General features: G+C 40.6%; 2 protein-coding genes across 2 annotated transcripts; both read right to left on the bottom strand.

The window, feature by feature from the left end:
• Positions 1-2746: 2746 nt before the first annotated feature.
• On the bottom strand, positions 2747-3985 carry LOC139191781 (uncharacterized). The gene is made up of 3 exons (XM_070812800.1): positions 3757-3985; positions 3312-3459; positions 2747-3158 (listed from the first exon to the last, which is right to left on the bottom strand). Exons 1-3 carry the CDS (start codon positions 3983-3985, stop codon positions 2747-2749), a joined length of 789 nt encoding a protein of 262 aa, XP_070668901.1.
• An 855-nt stretch (positions 3986-4840) lies between these two features.
• Positions 4841-6649, bottom strand: LOC103401242 (probable galacturonosyltransferase-like 1). Its single transcript, XM_017322627.3, has one exon. It carries the CDS (start codon positions 6256-6258, stop codon positions 5191-5193), a length of 1068 nt encoding a protein of 355 aa, XP_017178116.3. The 5' UTR covers positions 6259-6649; the 3' UTR covers positions 4841-5190.
• Between the last annotated feature and the right edge of the window lie 11942 nt (positions 6650-18591).

Below are 18591 nucleotides of genomic sequence, written 5' to 3'. Positions count from 1 at the left end.
CCGCTACCTGATCTTTGGTTGGACAGTACACTAAGTTAATGATTCCATTTTACAAAGCCTCATTGATAAAATGATACCTTTGATTGATGTGCTTCGTTTTCTGGTGAAAAATGGGATTCTTGGTGATTGCAATAGCAAAGGTGCTGTCACAATTCAAAGGTGTTGCCATAGTTTATGTTTCACCAAAATTTTCCAACACAAACCTTAGCCAAGTTGCTTGTGCAGTAGCTTCCGCTGCACTGATGTACTCTGCGTCAGCTGTGAATAATGTAACACAATGTTGCTTGAGTGAGGACCAAGAAAATACTCCACTTCCAAAGGTGAATGCATATCCTGAAGTGCTTCTCATATCATCTTCGGATCCACTCTAGTCACTATCACAGAATCCAAACAACATTGCACCTTGACCTTTCTTGTACTCCAAACCATAGTCTAAGGTTCCTTGAATGTACCTCAACACCCTTTTAGCAGTTCCATAGTGCTTATTAGTTGAGCAGTGCATAAACCTTGCTAATAAGCAAGAAGCGTACATGATATCTGGCCCAGTTGCAATAAGATACAACAAACTACCAACAATTTTTCTGAACTGTGCTGCATCGACAGCTCCACTATCATCATCATTTCTCAGTTTATCACCTGGAACAAGTGGAGTACTAACAGGTTTACAATCCTGTAATCCAAATTTCTTAAGTAAAGAAGTGGCATACTTCTTTTGATGAATGAAAATGCTGCTTTCAGTTTGCATAACCCCCATTCCAAGAAAATGGTGCAACAAACCCAAATCTATCATTTCATACTTATGCATCATATCAACCTTGAATTCTTCTATCATTTCAATGCTACTGCCAATATAAATGATATCATTAACATAAACCGACACAATGAGTATTCCTTTACCCTTCTTCTCTTTTGTATACAAAGTTGCTTCACTATCACTCTTCTTGAAACCACACTCTTCAAAATGAGCATCAATTTCACTATACCAAGCCTTTGGTGCTTGTTTTAATCCATAAAGAGCTTTGTGCAACTTGTACACCTTGTCTTCTTCTCATTTTACAATAAACCCATCTAGTTGATCCACATACACCTCTTCTTAGAGTACACCATTCAAGAAAATGGACTTAACATCTAGTTGAAATAACTGCCAATTGTTCTTTGCAGCTAGAGCAACCAATGTTCTTATAGTATCCAACCTTGCAACGGGTGCAAATGTCTCATTGTAATTCAGACCAGGCTTTTGTGCATATCCCTTGGCTACCAACCTTGCTTTGTGTTTCTGCATAGATCCATCTAGGTTTAGCTTTGTCTTGTATATCCACTTTACTCCAATCACTGGCTTGTCAAATGGTCTATTCATCAGGTTCCAGGTCTGATTTTTCTCTATCATATTAATTTCATCTTGCATTGCGGCCTTCCAAGCTTCATCTTGTGCAGCCTCATCAAAGCTTTCAGGTTCAACAATGCATAGATTGCAGTGTTCATATGCCTCACTTAGATTTCTCCATTTCAAAGGTGTTGAATCAAATGCTTCAGTATCCACCGGATGTATTTGTACACTTGCACCCTGATCTTTTGATCTTTCACAAGAAATAAGAGATGATATCCTAGTAGACTCTTCAACTTCACTAACATCTGTTTCTTTAAACTCAGGTGGAATTAGAGGAACACAAATTTCCCTCACTTTGTTTTCTTCCCAATCCCACTTCCTATTCTTATCAAACACTACATCTCTAGACACAATCACCTTCATTGTGGTTGGATTTAGAATTCTATATCCTTTCTCACAAGCTCCATATCCAATAAAGACTCCTTTTACACTTGATGCGTCCAATTTATGTCTCAAATCTCTAGGTATTAGAGAATAACATACAACTCCAAATACCTTGAGATGTTTAATCCCTGGTTTTCTTCCACTATAGGCTTCAAATGGTGTGACACAGTTTAATGCACTTGTAGAACATCTGTTTAATAAGTAGACTGCAGTGTTGACTGCCTCTCCCCATAGTTTGTAAGGTAGTTTTTTCTCATGCAACATGCTTTTAGCCATTTCCACTATTGTTCTGTTCTTCCCTTCTGACACTCCATTTTCCTGTGGAGTATAGGACACAGTGAGTTGTCTTTCCATCCCAATTGATTCACAAAATGCATTAAATTCAGTGGAGGTGAATTCTCCACCTCTGTCGCTTCTCAATTTCTTCAAAGGGTAACCAGATTGCAGTTCAACCATTGCTCTAAACTTTTTGAATATCCCAAATACTTTTGATTTATTCCTCATAAAATAGATCTAACACATTCGTGAATAATCATCAATGAATGTGAGGAAGTATCTGTTCCCACTTGTGGTTGGAACCTTCATAGGTCCACAAACATCATAATGTATCAGTTCCAATGGTTCATGTGCTCTCCATGTGATCTCCTTTGAAAATAGCTCCCTATGATGTCTCCCAAGTACACAACCTTGACATACATCATTACTATCTTGGATTTCAGGCAGCTCCAATACCATTTCTTGACTCTATAATAGCTTGAGGCTCCTAAAATTTAGATGCCCAAATCTTTTGTGCCACATCTTTGCATCTCCCTGCATATTTGTTCTCAATGCTAGTTCTTTGTTGGTATTGAGAATCAAAGGAAAACATTTATTTCCCTTCTGTTTCACACTAAGCACCAGATTTTTAAGAGACCTGTCATCAAACATATCCACTTTATAATCTCCAAACAAGAGAAAATAACCATGTTCTGTCATCTATCCTACACTGAGCAAGTTCTGTGCAATACCAAGTACAAACATTACTTCTCTTATGTATCTTCTGCCCTTCATTGTTTCAATGATCAGTATCCCCTTTCCAGCCACTTCAACCAAGTTTCCAGTGCCTACTTGAACTTTGGCTTTCACATTTATGTCAATGTCAACAAGTAAATCTTCCCCGAATGTCATATGATTACTACATCCACTATCTATGTACCATTCATCACTTATCTTCTTCATTTCCCCTAAATGATTAGCATAAAATAGATTTCCAGTTTCCTCTACCTGATTAGGAAAATTCACTTGTTGCACAGCCTTGTTTGTATTGCAGTATCTTGCAATATGACCAATTTTGCTACACTTGTGACACTTGACTTTGTTCTTAACCCAACATTCTTCATAATGTAATCTATCACAAAATTTACACTTATCTCCAGCGTTATTAGCATCATTCTTCACATGAAAACTAGCCTTATTACCCCAATCAGCCTTGTTACCCCACTGTTTCCCTTTTGGCTTAAAATTCTTCTAGTGTTTGCTATTGTTTGGTTGACTATTAAACCTATTTGATTTCTGTGCAATATTCAAACTAGCAAATGCCTTCTCCATACTACTTTCCCTATGTCTATCAACCATTTGTTCATAACCCTTTAAGATAGCAACATCTTGTGCATCTATGGTGTCTAAATCCTTAGTATTCTCTATCACAGCTGCAATACTATCATAGGACTTAGGTAGACTAATTAATAACTTCTGAACAATTCTTTGATTATTCAGATCTTCACCATAGCTTTTCATTTGATTAATCAGATCAAACAGTGTAACAATATACACAGAGAGAGAATCATTATCATTCATGCAAGTATATTTAAAATCTCACCTAAGACCTTGAAGTTTCACAGATCTTACTTGCTTATCACCAACAAAATCTTGTTTCAGAATGTCCCACACAACCTTTGCACTTTCCTAGGTTGCAATCCTTGGGAAAATTTGATCTGAAACGACACCTTGGATGATTCCAAGTGCTCTAGCATCCTTGACCACATTCTCACGCATCAGCTTCTTCTCCGTCTCCGTGAGCTCCTCCTCATTCTTCATTGGAGTTTCGTACCCATTTTCAACCAGATCCCATAATTCGTGTGAACGGAAAATGGTCTTCATTTTGATTAGCCAGAAATCAAAATTCTCGCCATTGAAGATTGGCGCTCTGAGTTCTCCTCCTCCAGATCCAACCATGTTAGACTCGATCACATATATGAGCTTGAATCACTGCAATAAGCTTGTTGCTGTGAATCCGAGCTTAACCCTAACAGACACGACGCCCAAAAATTTAGACCCAACCTGGCTCTGAGGCCATGTTAGCGATTAAGAAAGAAAAATGTAGATTTCTCAGACAAGAAGAAGAAAAGAAACAAGGAATTTCGATCAAGGAAAATTCAGAGAATGTTACTCTGCAACTTCTTCCATTTTTCAAAGAGTGCTCACTAAGCATGTGAGCTCACATACCAACAAAATAATCGTTGGAGGAGAGGGAGAGACAGATCCTCAAATCAATCTCAACCATCCAATTATACACTGCTTAGGTTAAGACACTTGTCCACTATCAAGTCATATGAGACTTAACTAGCACATTACAATTTGATCACTCAATCTCAGCCTATGAGCTAAGACACAATACTAATCAACCTTGTAATCCTCTTTTATCAATTCATCAATTTACACATTAACATAAAGAACACAAGAAGGAAAAAGAAAAAGAAAACTAATGAAAAGAGTTTGGAAACTTTGAGTTTTAATCAAAAGAACAAAAAGATGTTGTAAGTGAATAGTACCAAGAGTGACTTTTTAAAGTGAAAATGTCTTTAATGTTAAAAATGAACATTACTATGAATGTTTCGTTAAGACTCCCAAAAAGAAAAGAAAAGAAGCAAACAAGAAGAAGATTATTTGGGAAATTGACTACCACGTGGAAGTTGGATTTAGTAACTGGGTGCTGAAGCGGACCATTGGTACTAATAATAGTTTTTAGATAAGTATAATGTAAACACTAAGTACACATACATAAAACCAATAAAGGAAAAACAAAAACAGTATCAAATTTTCTCTGATATGATTCAATTGTTTCCAATTTAACCAAAAGAAAAACACAACCGTAGGATTTAAGTCTATTAATGCCTTTGTATGATGTACAACAAAAACCTCGATCGAGCGACCAAGTCTTCAATTTACTCACCAATTATCATGAGCCACGGCACATCCAGAAAGTCCAGAAGCCTCAGTTCCGAACAGTATAGTTTTCTCACCCAATGACTACAAATTTCCATGGACTTAAAAGAAAAGAAGAAAAATGTATTTGCTTTTATTATAAAGATATTAGACCCCTGTAGTAATGATTAATGAATTTGATAATGTGACGATTATTAGTCTAATTTAATTAAGAATCAAGACTCCAGCGCGAAGGGCGTCTGTAACAGATCATATGGGGCCCACAGAGCATCCAATGGGCACGGCCGGTTGGCGTCTAGTCTCACCCACGGCTTCCCCTTCCCGCTCCAATGCAGCAAGCTCACCGGACCCGGATGCAAATCCCGACACAACCCACGAAAGTTATCTCCGCCCAGTCCGTGCTGGTTCCATCGGTGGTCCACGGCAGCGATGTTTCCGGCGAAAACCAATAGGAACGGCGGCAGGGACCCGAGCTCGTAGATCCGCATCCGCTTCTGGAGCTCCATCCACTCCACGATCCGATCCGTGTACCCGCCGGATCTCCACTTGTCCAAGTCGATGACCATGACGCCGGTGTTGAAGTAGCAAGCCTTGCGGTTCTCGAAGGTAAGGGAGAGTGTCGGGTTCGACCAAAACGACGGCGTAAAGTAGGATGTGAAGTTGGCGTTGCAGTACTCCGGGGCGGCAAGGACTTGGGTGGGTCCCAGCGGGGTCAACGCCAGCTTGGAAATGTCGTCGACGAGGATGATGTCGGAGTCCAGGTAGACGACACGGCGGACACATGTCGGTAGGATGTTGGCGAGGTAGTTGCGGGCATAGTTGAGCGGGCAGTCGAGGGCGGAGCGGATCGACGTCGAGATGAGCCCCTCAACGGCCGAGTCATCGAAGGGGTAGACTCGGAATTTCAAGTAGGGAAATGACTTGGCGATGGTTTGCTGGAGGAGTTGGGAGTTGGAGGTGGAGGAGGAGGACACGAAGTGGAAGATAACATTTTCCGGGCAGGAGGAGTGTTGGAGGACGGAGAGAATGGCAGCCATTGAGCCGCGGAGGTAGGCGGCGTCGAGGGTCATTGCCACGTGGACGGCCTCATCCGAGCACACGGCCACCTTGTGCTCGTGGTTGTTGAGGTCGTGGCAGCTGGGGGAGTTGTAGAATTTCGGTGCTTCCTTGAATCTTTGAGTGGTGGATGTGGCGAGCGCTTCCCTAAGTCGTTCAGAAGTAGTGACGGCGGCATTGGTGGTGGTCGTAAAGAGAAGGATGAAGCTGATGAAGAAAGAGAGCATGTTAAGAAAATTTGGACAATTAGGAAAGGCGGTGATAGGAAAGGGAGGAGGTGTGTGGTGGTTAGGTTTTAATTTGAGGGAGGAGAGGGTGTTTAATTTTTGACAAGGAGAGAGAGAGAGAGAGAGAGAGAGAGAGAGAGAGAGAGGGAGGGAGTTTGTGTAGAGTGTTTAGGGAGAGGACACTTCTGCGATTTCTGCGTGGCTTTGAAACCACGTTGGTTTCAAAACTGAGCTGCTGAGGAAGCAAAGTCAAGGGAAGGGGGTCGTTGTTCAAACACAAACGAAATGGAGCCAGTTTATTTCTCTTACCAGGAAAAGAATGGGATTATTCTGCTTCCTTATATGTGGTTTTTTACCGAAATTTTTGGAAACCAATATACTTGGTAATATGCCATCAAGACCCAGACCGCTACTCTACTAGCTAGGTAAGTGTACATTAATTTCGCCCAGTCACACTCAATTTCTTTCTTTTTAAAAAAAAATTCTTGAATTAAAAAAAATACTTGAACACAAAACTTCGGGTGCATAAATCAACGGTCTTAACTACTTGAGTTACAATTTACAAATCACTATCAATTTGCATAGCTTGCTAAGGAAAACTTGATATACACGTGGAAAGTAACATTTTATTAGGTTCTACTAATTCAAATATATATTTTCTCAAAAGATAATCCAATCATCAATCGTTATATCATATGATTTACAAAATATAGTCTAAAAAGATGGTCTTCCTATCATTCTTCTATTTCTATTAATTTCTTATTACTCTATCTAATTAAGTTGAATATTAAAGCACTGGAGGGAAGGAATTGAAGCAATCCCCTTTCCCTAATTGTCTAGGTTGTAAAATAAAAAGTGATTAGGACACCATAACCCTTGAGCTGGACTACATTTTAAGCAAAAAATGAGCATGAAATATTAAGATTGTTGTATTAATTGCACAAATTTCCACAAATTAAAAGTTTATTACTAGCATCATATATCGTGTAGGTGAGCTGGTGAGGTATCCCCTTCAGGGAAATCAAATCCCAACTTCATATCATCTTTATGTGTCTGCTTCTGTTCAAAGCTATACTCTGTTTTCATATACAACTCCCAGCAAGAAGTGATTCCAAGAAGGGTGAAATGGGAACTAGAAAGTTCTGCCACCAAATGCATCTAATTTGGTATAGAAGGAAATGTCCTTATAGCTTCATTCTTAATTTGGAATCAATTGTCAAATTGTAACATCTCACATCGCCCAGGGTGATCCTTAAATGTATATTCTCATCCCTACCTAGTACGAGGCCTTTTGGGAGCTCACTGGCTTCGGGTTCCGTCGAAACTCCGAATTTAAGCGAGAAGGTGGCCAGAGCACTCCCATGATGGGTGACCCACTGGGAAGTTACTTGTGAGTTCCCCAAAACAAAACCGTGAGGGAATGGTAAGCCCAAAGCGGATAATATCGTGCTACGGTGGTGGAATGGGCCTGAGATGTGGTGCGGGCCCGGGGCGGGATGTGACAATTTGGTATCAGAGCCAATCCTTGGGCGGAAGTATGCCGACAAGGACGTCGGGCCCCTAAGAGGGGTGGATTGTAACATCTCACATCGCCCATGGGAGTGATCCTTAAATGTATATTCTCATCCCTACCTAGCACGAGGCCTTTTGGGAGCTCATTGGCTTCGGATTCCGTCCGAACTCCGAAGTTAAGCAAGAAGATGGCCAGAGCACTTCCATGATGGGTGACCCACTGGGAAGTTGCTCATTAGTTCCTAGAAACAAAATCGTAAGGGCGTGGTCGGGGCCCAAAGTGGACAATATCGTGCTACGGTGGTGGAGCGGGCTCGGGAAGTGATCCGTCTCAGGCCGGAATGTGACACAAATGGTACTGTTTAAATATTGGTATTGGTCATAAAACACAAAAATCACATTTTTTTTTTATATACATTTATGGTAGTTACTAGACGACCAGCACACACATAACATTTTTGTCCGATAACATTTCTATCATTAAAAAGTTTTCATTAAAAATTTAAATATTTCTTGTATGGACATCATTTACCAGTATTGTTTTTTGGGGCTAATTATAGAAATAGTTCTAGCAATTCATGGGGAAGTATTTTATTATTTTCAGACGAACCCTAAACTAAAGAGAAACGGATTTCACTTAAGATATCTTCCACTAATGAGAAGAAAATGAGTTAACTAAGATATAGCATTAGGACATTTTCAATACCTAAGGGACATTTGATGTTATAAAGAGTACGTACTTTTAAACGAACCCTAAACTAAAGGAAATGTAAGTCGTGAACCCTTGTAACATGGGACAAGGATTGTCTGCCCTCACACTTCTTGTGCCCTCCTATTTTGTGTGGTCACGATTAAGCCACTTCAACATTTTATATTATTTTTTTATAGAGATAATAAGACAAAAATGAATAGTAATATAAAATATTGACTTGACTTAACCTTGACCACACAAACAGGAGGGTACGGCAGGGCACGGAAAGTGTGAGGGCAGACAATCCTTGTCCTGTAACATGTATGTTGACATGGATGTTGATCAGTGTCCTACCCTGCTTTTGCAGTAGCCCCGAATCCCTATTGGCTATTTCCCTAATCATATAGTACCATCTTTTTCTTTTATTTTTAACAAACGATATTATCTACACTAAGGGGAAGGAGGTGAGTTAAGCCTCACAATAGGCTAGCAATAATGTGGTTCAACTTCGCATTTGGTGAGAATCGAGCCTATAATCTCTTACTTACAAATAAAGATGAATATTATTATACCGTAGTACTAAGTGGTCATATAGTACCATCTTAAACCCTAATTATAATACAATTAAACTAAACTTGGACATGAAGTTGTTCAAGCAAGAGGGGAGCACTAACTTGAATTATGTTATGCCTTTTGTTCGGGGTACTGGAGGGAAAATACTTAGTGCGAAACCCTACATAGACAGTTCATGTGTCATATGATGGGGGCACTAGAAATTTGGGATCCGAAATTTGTGTTGATCTTTTGAGCCACCTCGTTAAATTGTAGAACCTGATATTTTTGTAGCCTTAACTGACGTAAGAGAGTTGCCGAATCCTCTTTGTGAAATTTCGGGAATTCATGAATCATATCTGTTCATCGTATATCGTAAGGTCAAAAATTATTTTAAATATCTTTATGTAAAATTAAATACAAACAATATCTGATAAAAATTGACTGAACGATGTATAATAAACGGATACGATTTACAAATTTTCAATATCCTCACCAAAAGATCCAAAGAGGATCCTGTTGGTTTGAATGCAACCCAAAGGTAAAAAGGTTGGTTGTTTCTCAAAACGGATTAAAACGCATTAGAAAATGATTTGTTTCTTGTGATCCTTCTAACCCTTTTTAAATTTGTCCGGATATCTTGCATTTTAATGATCACAAATATATGTCAAGGTAATTATATATATATATATATATATATATATTTGATTAAGTTGTGTCCTCCTTTTTTTAACATTTAAATATATTTGTCTGGAAATTTTCGACGGAAGAGGATCCTCTCCTGAGCTCAGGATGGGAATAGAGGGGACATCAGGATGGGAATAGAGGCGACAATTCAAATAGGAGGGGACTAGAGGGGAGATAATTTGGAGGGAAATGATCCTATTCTATTTTTAAAATAAGATAATGCTTGTTTCATTCCATGGGAGACTTAACAGTGGTGGAGCCACATAGAGGCTAGACCTAAGCCTATCCTGAACTTTTAGGAGTATATATTTAGGGGGTATGTTATCCAAACACCACTTTTTACTTCATACACATTTTCTTAATTTGTTGTCGTCTGATCGACTAAATTAAAGAAATTAAATGATAGAAATCAACAAGGAATGTGTGAGAATTGATAAGTAAAAAATAGCGTGTGGATAATACACCCCTATATTTATTGTCTGCTAGTTCTTACAATAAAGAGTTTGTTGTGCATTTGCAAGTGGAGTTTGACAATTCCATCATTCCATGGGTTCAAAATATGTTGATGCCAGTTTAGAGCAATATCCAATTATGTTGAAAGTAAAACCTCATGGTAATAATATTCAACCATGACCTTAAATTTTTGTTCGAAATAATTAGCCGTTTGTTTTACCATATAAAAACTAGTTTCTTGATTTTGGTCAATTCATATAAAACAAGATTTATACAGTTACTTTAGAGAAATATCTAATTATGTTGAAAGTAAAACCTCATGTTAATAGTTTTAATCATGACCTTAGGTTTTTGTTCAAATCTTTTATTTTTTTTTTATTTTTTTATTAAAGCTTGTAAACAAGTTCTATTTTTGTGATATAATCATCTCAATACTAAATTTTTCATAAAAAAAATTAAAAGTCCCATCACTCTTCTTTGATAAATTTTCCATGCCAATGATGAAAAAGAAGCCTCTAATTTTTCTCCACTTAATTATGTTGGTGTATTTGGTTAACGAACCTTTATAATCCGAACATCATAATCCGAACTGTTTTTTTTTTATAATTATTATCATCCAAACCCTGCTTAAAGCGGGAGCCTTGTGCACTGGGTACGACCTTTTTATTATCATCCAAAGATCATATCTGCAAAAAGTCATTCAATTTAGATATCATTTAGTCATCCATACATCTAAACCAATAAACGGTTTATCTTAAGGATAAACCAATCAACAGTTCATCATAATGATACTACTTGTTATCAAAATCGTTTTTTTCTTTTTTCCTAGCCATTGAGGAGGGGTTTTCACAGTTGGGAACCCTTCTGAAGTAAGAGCTAGTTAGTAAGATGTATGCCAATTGTGCTGGAACCCGTCATGTGCATGTCATGTGTACTTAAGCCAAAAGAGACTAAAAAAGCAGCCTCATGCTGTATCATTAAATGGCATGTGCAACTCACATGCCCTTCAATTATAAGTGATTTGGCTTTTTTAACAGAAAAGATGGAGAAACTCCTTCCATTAATTTGAGCTTCATTGCTCAAACCACCATGAGACCAAGCATGTGCGAAAGCCACATGACAAACTCACACAAGCACTTTCCAATTATTGGGGTGCATCAATCCACTCCTACGTATACTTTTGTTGGCCATATAAAACCCTACGCTAGATTTTAAGAAACAATATATATATATATATATATGTGTGTGTGTGTGTGTGGGCATGACTAGAATTTTGCCTTAACGGGAGAAGTTTCAACAAACAAACTCTCAATGCATTTCATCAAACATGTAATCCGTTTCTTTAAAGAAAAACTGACATTGAGATCAAAATATATCATGAACCCAAGATTATTGAAAGATTACGAAAGTTAATTCTCCATAACATGATATTTTACAAGTTCCACAATAGTAATCTAGACGATCAAATCAAAATTCAACCTAGTGTAGAGGTTTGAGTCGTTGGAAGGGTTTCATGCAAACGACACAACTGCTCCTGGCAGTTTTATATCTGCTCAAAAAGGGTGTCTTCAAGTCTATCTTCGCTGCCTCCCCAAAGTAAAAAACACAACAAAGAAACACCCAATCTTTTCTCTATCACTCTACTATATTTTTCTTGAGAGAAGTACTTGTACGTTCGCCAGATTAAACTTCCTGGTACTAGGAACTTGGATTGATAGAGTAATTCGGTGGTCAACGCCTAGAAGGACTACAAGCACCTAAGTAGAGGCGAAATTTTGTCTATAAAGGACATTGCAACAATTTGCAAGCCTCTATCACTTCATAATGTCAGTTTTCAAAACCGTTTCTTTTTCGTATTATTGGTTTCGTTCTTACTATTTGTTGACCCTAAAAACTACCAAACCTATGTGGCGCGCAGGCCAAGTAATTAGTAAGCTAACTACGTCCTTTGGTTGTATGCGGGGCGTGCCAACTCGTCGGCCGAGGTGTAAAATTTGTTGATGTTGCATTGGGTGCGTGGCTAACTTCTCAATCTTGCCACTACGACCGAGGGAGGAACACTCTCGGCCTTCGGGTTCTAGAGCCTAAAGACAAGGCTACTAGTTCTGCGAAGTTCACAAATTGTCGGTGCCGGATTCAGTCACAGTGATTATATTCGTAAGAGTATAAGCACGCCGAATCGACACCAAAGTATAGAGACACAAGTACTCAAAACAAATATACGTCTTGATTGTGAAAGTGGTTCGGCCGTCAAAATGCCGAACTCTAAAACCTACTTGCGAATAGCCAATCATAAACAACTCGGCGTTCGATGTGCCGAGCCCAGTAACTCGTAACACCTCACTTCACTGAAGAGGCTAATGAGATAACCTCTGCCAATAAGGATTCGAAAACCCTTCTCGACCGAGACTTGGATAGATAACCAGCCGGCCCTGTCGCAATGCTGTTTATCCAAACTGAATGTGCTTCACGGTCGGCTGGTTCTACGGCAATAGTGCTGTTTATCCAAACTGAAGATGTTCGCCGGTTGCCTTCACATTGCTGTTTATCCAAACTGAAGATGTGTTGGCGAAAAATTAAAAAAAAAATCTCAAGGTTGATGAGAGGTTTCGCGTAGAGCGAGGATTTGCGCAGGGCAGTTTATGTGTTGAATTGGAGGGGCTTGTTTCGATGTCTTCCCTCCCTATTTATAGCAGCCAACCTGTATTGAATCTCAATCACTCCCAGATTAGAACTCATTTCCCTGATTCAACTTTATCTCGATCAATCCTACTCCTACTAGGACTTTAAACATAACTCGTTATCAGGCCGTATTCAATTCCAACATCCTGATCCTATCGAAACTCCTTCTCATGATAGGACTCATCCATATCCCCAATTCCCCGATGGGATATGACCAATCTCTACTGCGCGGCCCATAAGCTAGATAACCTCAAATGACACCTATACACGGCCTCTAGGCAGAGAAGAATTCTAAACTTGGCCAACCAACACTGGGCCGAGAACAATTCTAAACTCGGCCTAAAACAATATTTTTGGGCCCAAACATTGCCCTCTCGCTTATGAGGTTGCCAACCTATACTCCTTAGTTCGAGCCTCGACCTTGAAGAAGTGAAACCGACTCTTGGGAACTACCACCATGCGCACTTATGAGACGTAACCCCACAACCTCGATTTCCAAATCATCTTGCCACATGTCAACCCCTTGGTTACCCTAGCAGCCTTTAATCATGATCCTTGAAAACATGCGACCGTCGAAACGTCTTTCTCGTATTAAACCCGCTGTAACATGCCATTGTGCGTCCTCAAATTGCGAAAACCTCGATCCTCTCGTTTCGATTTTCTGAGCATGTACAATGATTAGTACCTCTCTCGCTTGATTTTACCCTTGATTTTGAAAATCAAACATTCATCGATCAGCACGCCATAAAGATTCTACGCTTCAAGGATGAGTTAAACACTACTCACCAAATTATGGGCCCATTCTTCAAAGATACGGTGCCGTCGTCCATCACCAACTTGTTCAAAAAACACTACTTGGCAGGTTTGCTGTAGGGATTCGATTGGTCAAAGTGGTGCCAGACAAAACCCCAAGGCTCCTGGCCTTCGACCAATGCTAACTTAGTGGCATGGGTTATACGAATGGAAAAATTCTGGTAAAGAATGGAAAGCTCTTGGGATCTACGACGCTATGAAGCTCTCGATCATGGAAATTACAATGGATAAAGAGCTCCTCATGGCAGCTCTAAGCCTCTGGTGTTCGGCCACCAACACCATCGTCCTTTCATTCGGCCCTATGACTCCTACTATCCTTGACATCTCGGCTATCATCGGGACTCCTCCTTCTGGCATCCCAGTCAACACCACCCTTATTAGATGCCCATCCAATCTTGACCTCAAAGCGTTGTTCGATGACCGAGTCGTCAAGACGTTGAGCCAAGAAGGTCAAGAGCCTTCAAAAGATGAAGTTCAGAAATTGCACAAGAATTTTCTAAACTACAACACCCTTATCATCCATTTCGCTGGTCGGGGAGAGGCGAGTCTATAGAAGGGGGAACACAAGGCCTTCATATTTTACTGGTATAACAAGTTCATCTGTTGTACCAAGTCGAATAAATGCTTGGTCAAGAATATGTCGGTGGTGGAAGCCCTGGCTAGTGGTCACTCTTTGGCCCTCAGTCCCTCCATCCTCGCCAACCTTCTACGTTGTATGGCAGAAACGACCTTCAACAAGATCGATCAGCACTAGAATAGACCTCTCTGGGTGTTCCAACTCTGGTCGCAGGTTTATTTCTCCACATTTCGACCAGAAGTCTCCGGCCTTCAGTCTACTGTAGTGCTCGGCCTTCAGTTGGCCTCTCGATCAATGCCCCATCACCAAGCCGAAGAAGTCTTTAAATACCTCTTCAGCCTGGATGTCCTTTCTGATGATGAAGTTTTGATATGTCGTCGTCAAAAATACCCCCGCTCTATCAGACTCCCCACATCGACTTAGAGTGAAAGTGAATATGCCATTTTTCGTCAAAACTGGGGGTCGTTCGTGTTAACTCGCGACCTTCCCTTTGGTTATGATGCTCGTCGAGCAAGTTGGGAAGTCTATCACCCCCATTTTTTCGCCCGACAGCTCGGCTACCTCCAAGGTTGCTCGGTGCCTTTACTTTCTTCTCGCTCCCTTCTAAACCGAGGGCGCGTCTCTGGTTCCTTAGAAAGTGAGTGTAGAGACACCGAGAAAGAATTTCAGGAACGGTGTAAGAAATTTTACCTTCGACCAGCTGTTCCTAAATCTCTCAACACCGATACCTTCGGCGACTGGTAGGAAGAATATACTCATAACTTCTTTGGCTCTTCCGTCGAGGAAGTAGTCAACAAAATTTTTGGTGACCCGCCCAAGAAAATCTCTTCCCCTCAATATAAAGAGGCGCCCCAAGGTATACCCTTGTTTCTACCTTTATTCTTCAACCATTTGAACGGTTTTACTAACAATATTTCACTTTCTTAGGCTTTCGGGTACTGAAACAGGCGAACTTGGTCGTCCCGACAGTGGTCAAGAAAAAATTGGCCTCTTACTCTAAGACAACCAAAGCCGCCGCACAAAACACACCGAGTAAATGACCTCACCCAGACGCCGAGATGGCAGGTGAAACTCCATGTCCCCCAAAACGCGTCGAAAAATTGACAAAGAATGGAGCATGAGAGATTCATGTTATCTCTAGCCACACCACCGGGACATTTGCTCCGAATGCCTTTCCTCCTACTCCCGTTATTCAGGCTTCCGCGAAGAATTGGCTTTCTTTAGCCAGCCCGACAACCCAAGCTTGACCAATACCTGAAGTTCTCGAGGTCGTGGTTGAGCCAGTTGTTGTACCATCGGTCGACTCGCCTGCAGCTCCAGGGTCGACAGGAGTACCTGTACTCAACTAGGAAGAATCTCCCCAGGAATCTAAAACATTTGGCGGTCATCTTAGATGAGGTATGATTATGCTGTCAAATCCCTTTACTTGTTAGGTCAAAAAGGTATTAACATTTTTTGTTTTAGGATGATAAAAATGATGAGATTCTACCGACAAGTCGCTCTCGACCAACCCAAACTCCTTCCGTTGATCCTCCCCCCGTGGTTGAGGCAGCGATCAGGTTAATCCTCATGCAGCCTATTGCGGAAAGAGGTTTATCGTCGAACTTGAAGCGATGTCAGAAACTCCAATTCACCCGCAGGACGAAGACCTCGGCATCCCCTCAAGAAGTGACCTTGACTTTTGTAAAGCTCAATTATTTCCTCTTGTCAATTTGTTATAACAAGTCTAAACCGAGAAAATATTAAATGTTAGGTGCCCAGTTATTCATTTCACCAAAACTTTTATACGCCGAAAGGTGTTATCTATATTTCCTGGCCACCTCAGTGGCCATCGAACGTAGATAACCTTCATCGGTCGTGTGAATTAAGAAGCAGTCTAAAACATTGGGCTCGACCATTAATTTCTTTAGGTTCAAGTAATGAACCCTAAGACATGGCCGAAGTCTCCTCTCGGCAGGTTTAAAACAAATCCTCCCCGCTACATTCTTTTATGATTTTTCTTGTGCCTAAACCTTTTTCATATGCAGCCTTCAAGGGAAGTCGAGTTTGATGCTCTTCTATCAAGCACTTCGGGAGCGGCTGGTCCTTCGACAGCTATGACTGAACCTGCCGAATTAACTATTCTTGTTCGGTTGCAAGAGCTTTTGTCTCTTTCAGCTTCTCAAGTCCTCAAACGCAAAGGCCTTGATTCGGTGGGTGCATGTTTGAACAACCTCGGAGCCGATGGTTAATTGAGTGTCGAAGCTATCACTCAGGCGTCGTCCGCCTTGGAACGGACCCGAGAATATTTCAGTATTTTCGAGAAAGCTCTTCGGGCTGACGATGACTTGAAAGCTGCAATAGCTGTTTGAGACGCTCTTCGTCTGAAGGTCAAAGTTTTAAAGGTGAAAAAATAAACCCTGGCTGACCTTGATCGTCAAATTGTCGAACTTCAAAATCGAAGGTCAGCAATTGCTTCTGAGCTTGCAAATGATTTTAAGTCGGGCAGCAAATCTTGCCTGACCAAATATGCAGCGAGCGTAATGCGAGTCGAACAGCTGAAGATGGACAAGAGGAATTAGCAAGCTGAGGTTACGATGGGCGAGGTGAAGTGGTTGGAGCTGAAGGCTGTTCTTGATACTCTTCTTCCTTCATCACCCTAGGATTATTATAAACTGATCAACCAACGTAGTGATCTTAATGAAATGAAATGAATTTTTATTCTAACATCTCCCATGTGACTGGATAGTATTTCTTTAAAAACCTTCCATTGATTAGCAGCTTGTGAACAATGACGGTTCGATCTTTAAGATGGTATGCCCATTTGCCGAGGACTTTATGAATAACGAATGGCCCTTCCCAATTCAGCGACCATTTGCCGAACCTGGGGTCTTTAATTCCGATGGGTAGTACGGTTTGCCAAACCAGTTCTCCTTCGCCGAACGTTTTTTGTCTAACTCATTGATTATATCCACGTTCGACGATCTTCTTTTGAGCCACTAATAAATTATAAGCATCAAGTCGAGCTTCTTCTAAATCTTCAAGCTCTTGTGTCATGACTTAACTGTACTCGGCGCTGAACAAACTACTTTGTTCAATTAGTCGCAACGAGTTTATACTTAGCTCGATGGATAAAATTACGTCGTGTCCATAAGTCAACGCATACAGAGTGGTTCCGATAGCTGTCCGTAGAGAGGTTCGATAAGCCCATAACCCTTCGTTTACCCTTAAGTGCCACATGCCTGGCCTTTCTTTTATCATCTTTTCAAGAATACCAATAAGAACCTTGTTACTTGCCTCGTCCTGTCCATTCGCCTGTGGGTAGTATGGCGTAGATTGCTCGAGTTAAATCTTTAGATTTGCCGTATCGTCCTTAAATCTGTCAGATGTAAAGATCATATCGTTATGTGTTATGATTGTTTCTAGCAAGCCGAATCTAGTCACAATGTTTTCTTCAACGAAACTACAAACTTTCTTAGATGTTAGCTCGGCATATGACTTGCTTCGACCCATTTGGTGAAGTAGTCTATTGCAACAAGTATCCACGCATTTTTTGCTGCACCAGAAGATGGTGTAATTTTACCAATAACATCCATGGCCCATCCTCGGAACGGCTATGGTTTGGTGACCGAATGTAATGATTCGGCCGGTACTCTCTGTATAGGCCCATGGATTTGACACTGTATACAACCTTTTGCGTACTCAATACAATCCTTTAGAATACTCAGCCAGAAATAGCCGTGTTGTCGAAGTAGCCAACGTATTTTTCGTCCAGATTGGTGGGTTCCGTAAATTTCTTTGTGTACTTCTGCCATTGCTTGAGCAGCTTCTTGCGGGCCGAGGCACAGCAACAGTAACCCGTCCTCACCTTTTCAATACAGCTCATTCTGGTATAATACGTAGTTTGTAGCGTGCACCCTTGTCCGTTGGTCGTGTTTTTCATTTGGGTTATCAATATATCGCATAATCATCTTTCTCCATTCGTTTGGTAATGCTTCGACAGCACAAACCTCAATAATATCCTTCCGTTCTAACAACGAAGGTAAAGACATGACCCATGTACGGATCACACAATCACGTTGGAGAACTTGCTGATTAATCAAGGCCTAATGTGCTTATCGTCACACAGGTATTTCGTGGCCTAATTGGCCCCCTACGAGTTGGGCTCCAGAGGCTATTTGAGCTAATTCGTCGGCGTCAGTGTTATAAACTCTTGAAATGTGTTTGAAAGTTACGCCGTCGAATGATTCGACCAAATAGCTGGCAACCATGTGATAAGGCGCCAGAATACAACTCATGCAACGAAAAGTCCTATTGAGTTGATTAATGACAAGTTCAGAGTCACCAAGAACAAGGACACGAGTTGCTTGTAAATCGTGCAGCACGC

The sequence above is a fragment of the Malus domestica genome, chromosome 15, assembly GCF_042453785.1.
Source record: "Malus domestica chromosome 15, GDT2T_hap1".
Taxonomy (NCBI): Eukaryota; Viridiplantae; Streptophyta; class Magnoliopsida; order Rosales; family Rosaceae; genus Malus; species Malus domestica.
The sequence above is the reverse complement of the archived record's forward strand: the minus strand, read 5'-3'. Positions and strand labels throughout refer to the sequence as shown.

Bases quoted from the DNA above. Each gene is read 5' to 3' on its own strand.
- LOC139191781 (XM_070812800.1), bottom strand. From the start codon at position 3,985: ATGGTTGGATCTGGAGGAGGAGAACTCAGAGCGCCAATCTTCAATGGC. The intron at 3,460-3,756 runs GTGTCGTTTCAG...ATAGTATTGCAG, and splicing joins AGCACTTGGAATCATCCAAG to CTGTGATAGAGAATACTAAG. The intron at 3,159-3,311 runs GTTTAATAGTCA...ATTTTGTGATAG, and splicing joins ATTGCACAGAAATCAAATAG to ATTACATTATGAAGAATGTT.
- LOC103401242 (XM_017322627.3), bottom strand. From the start codon at position 6,258: ATGCTCTCTTTCTTCATCAGCTTCATCCTTCTCTTTACGACCACCACC.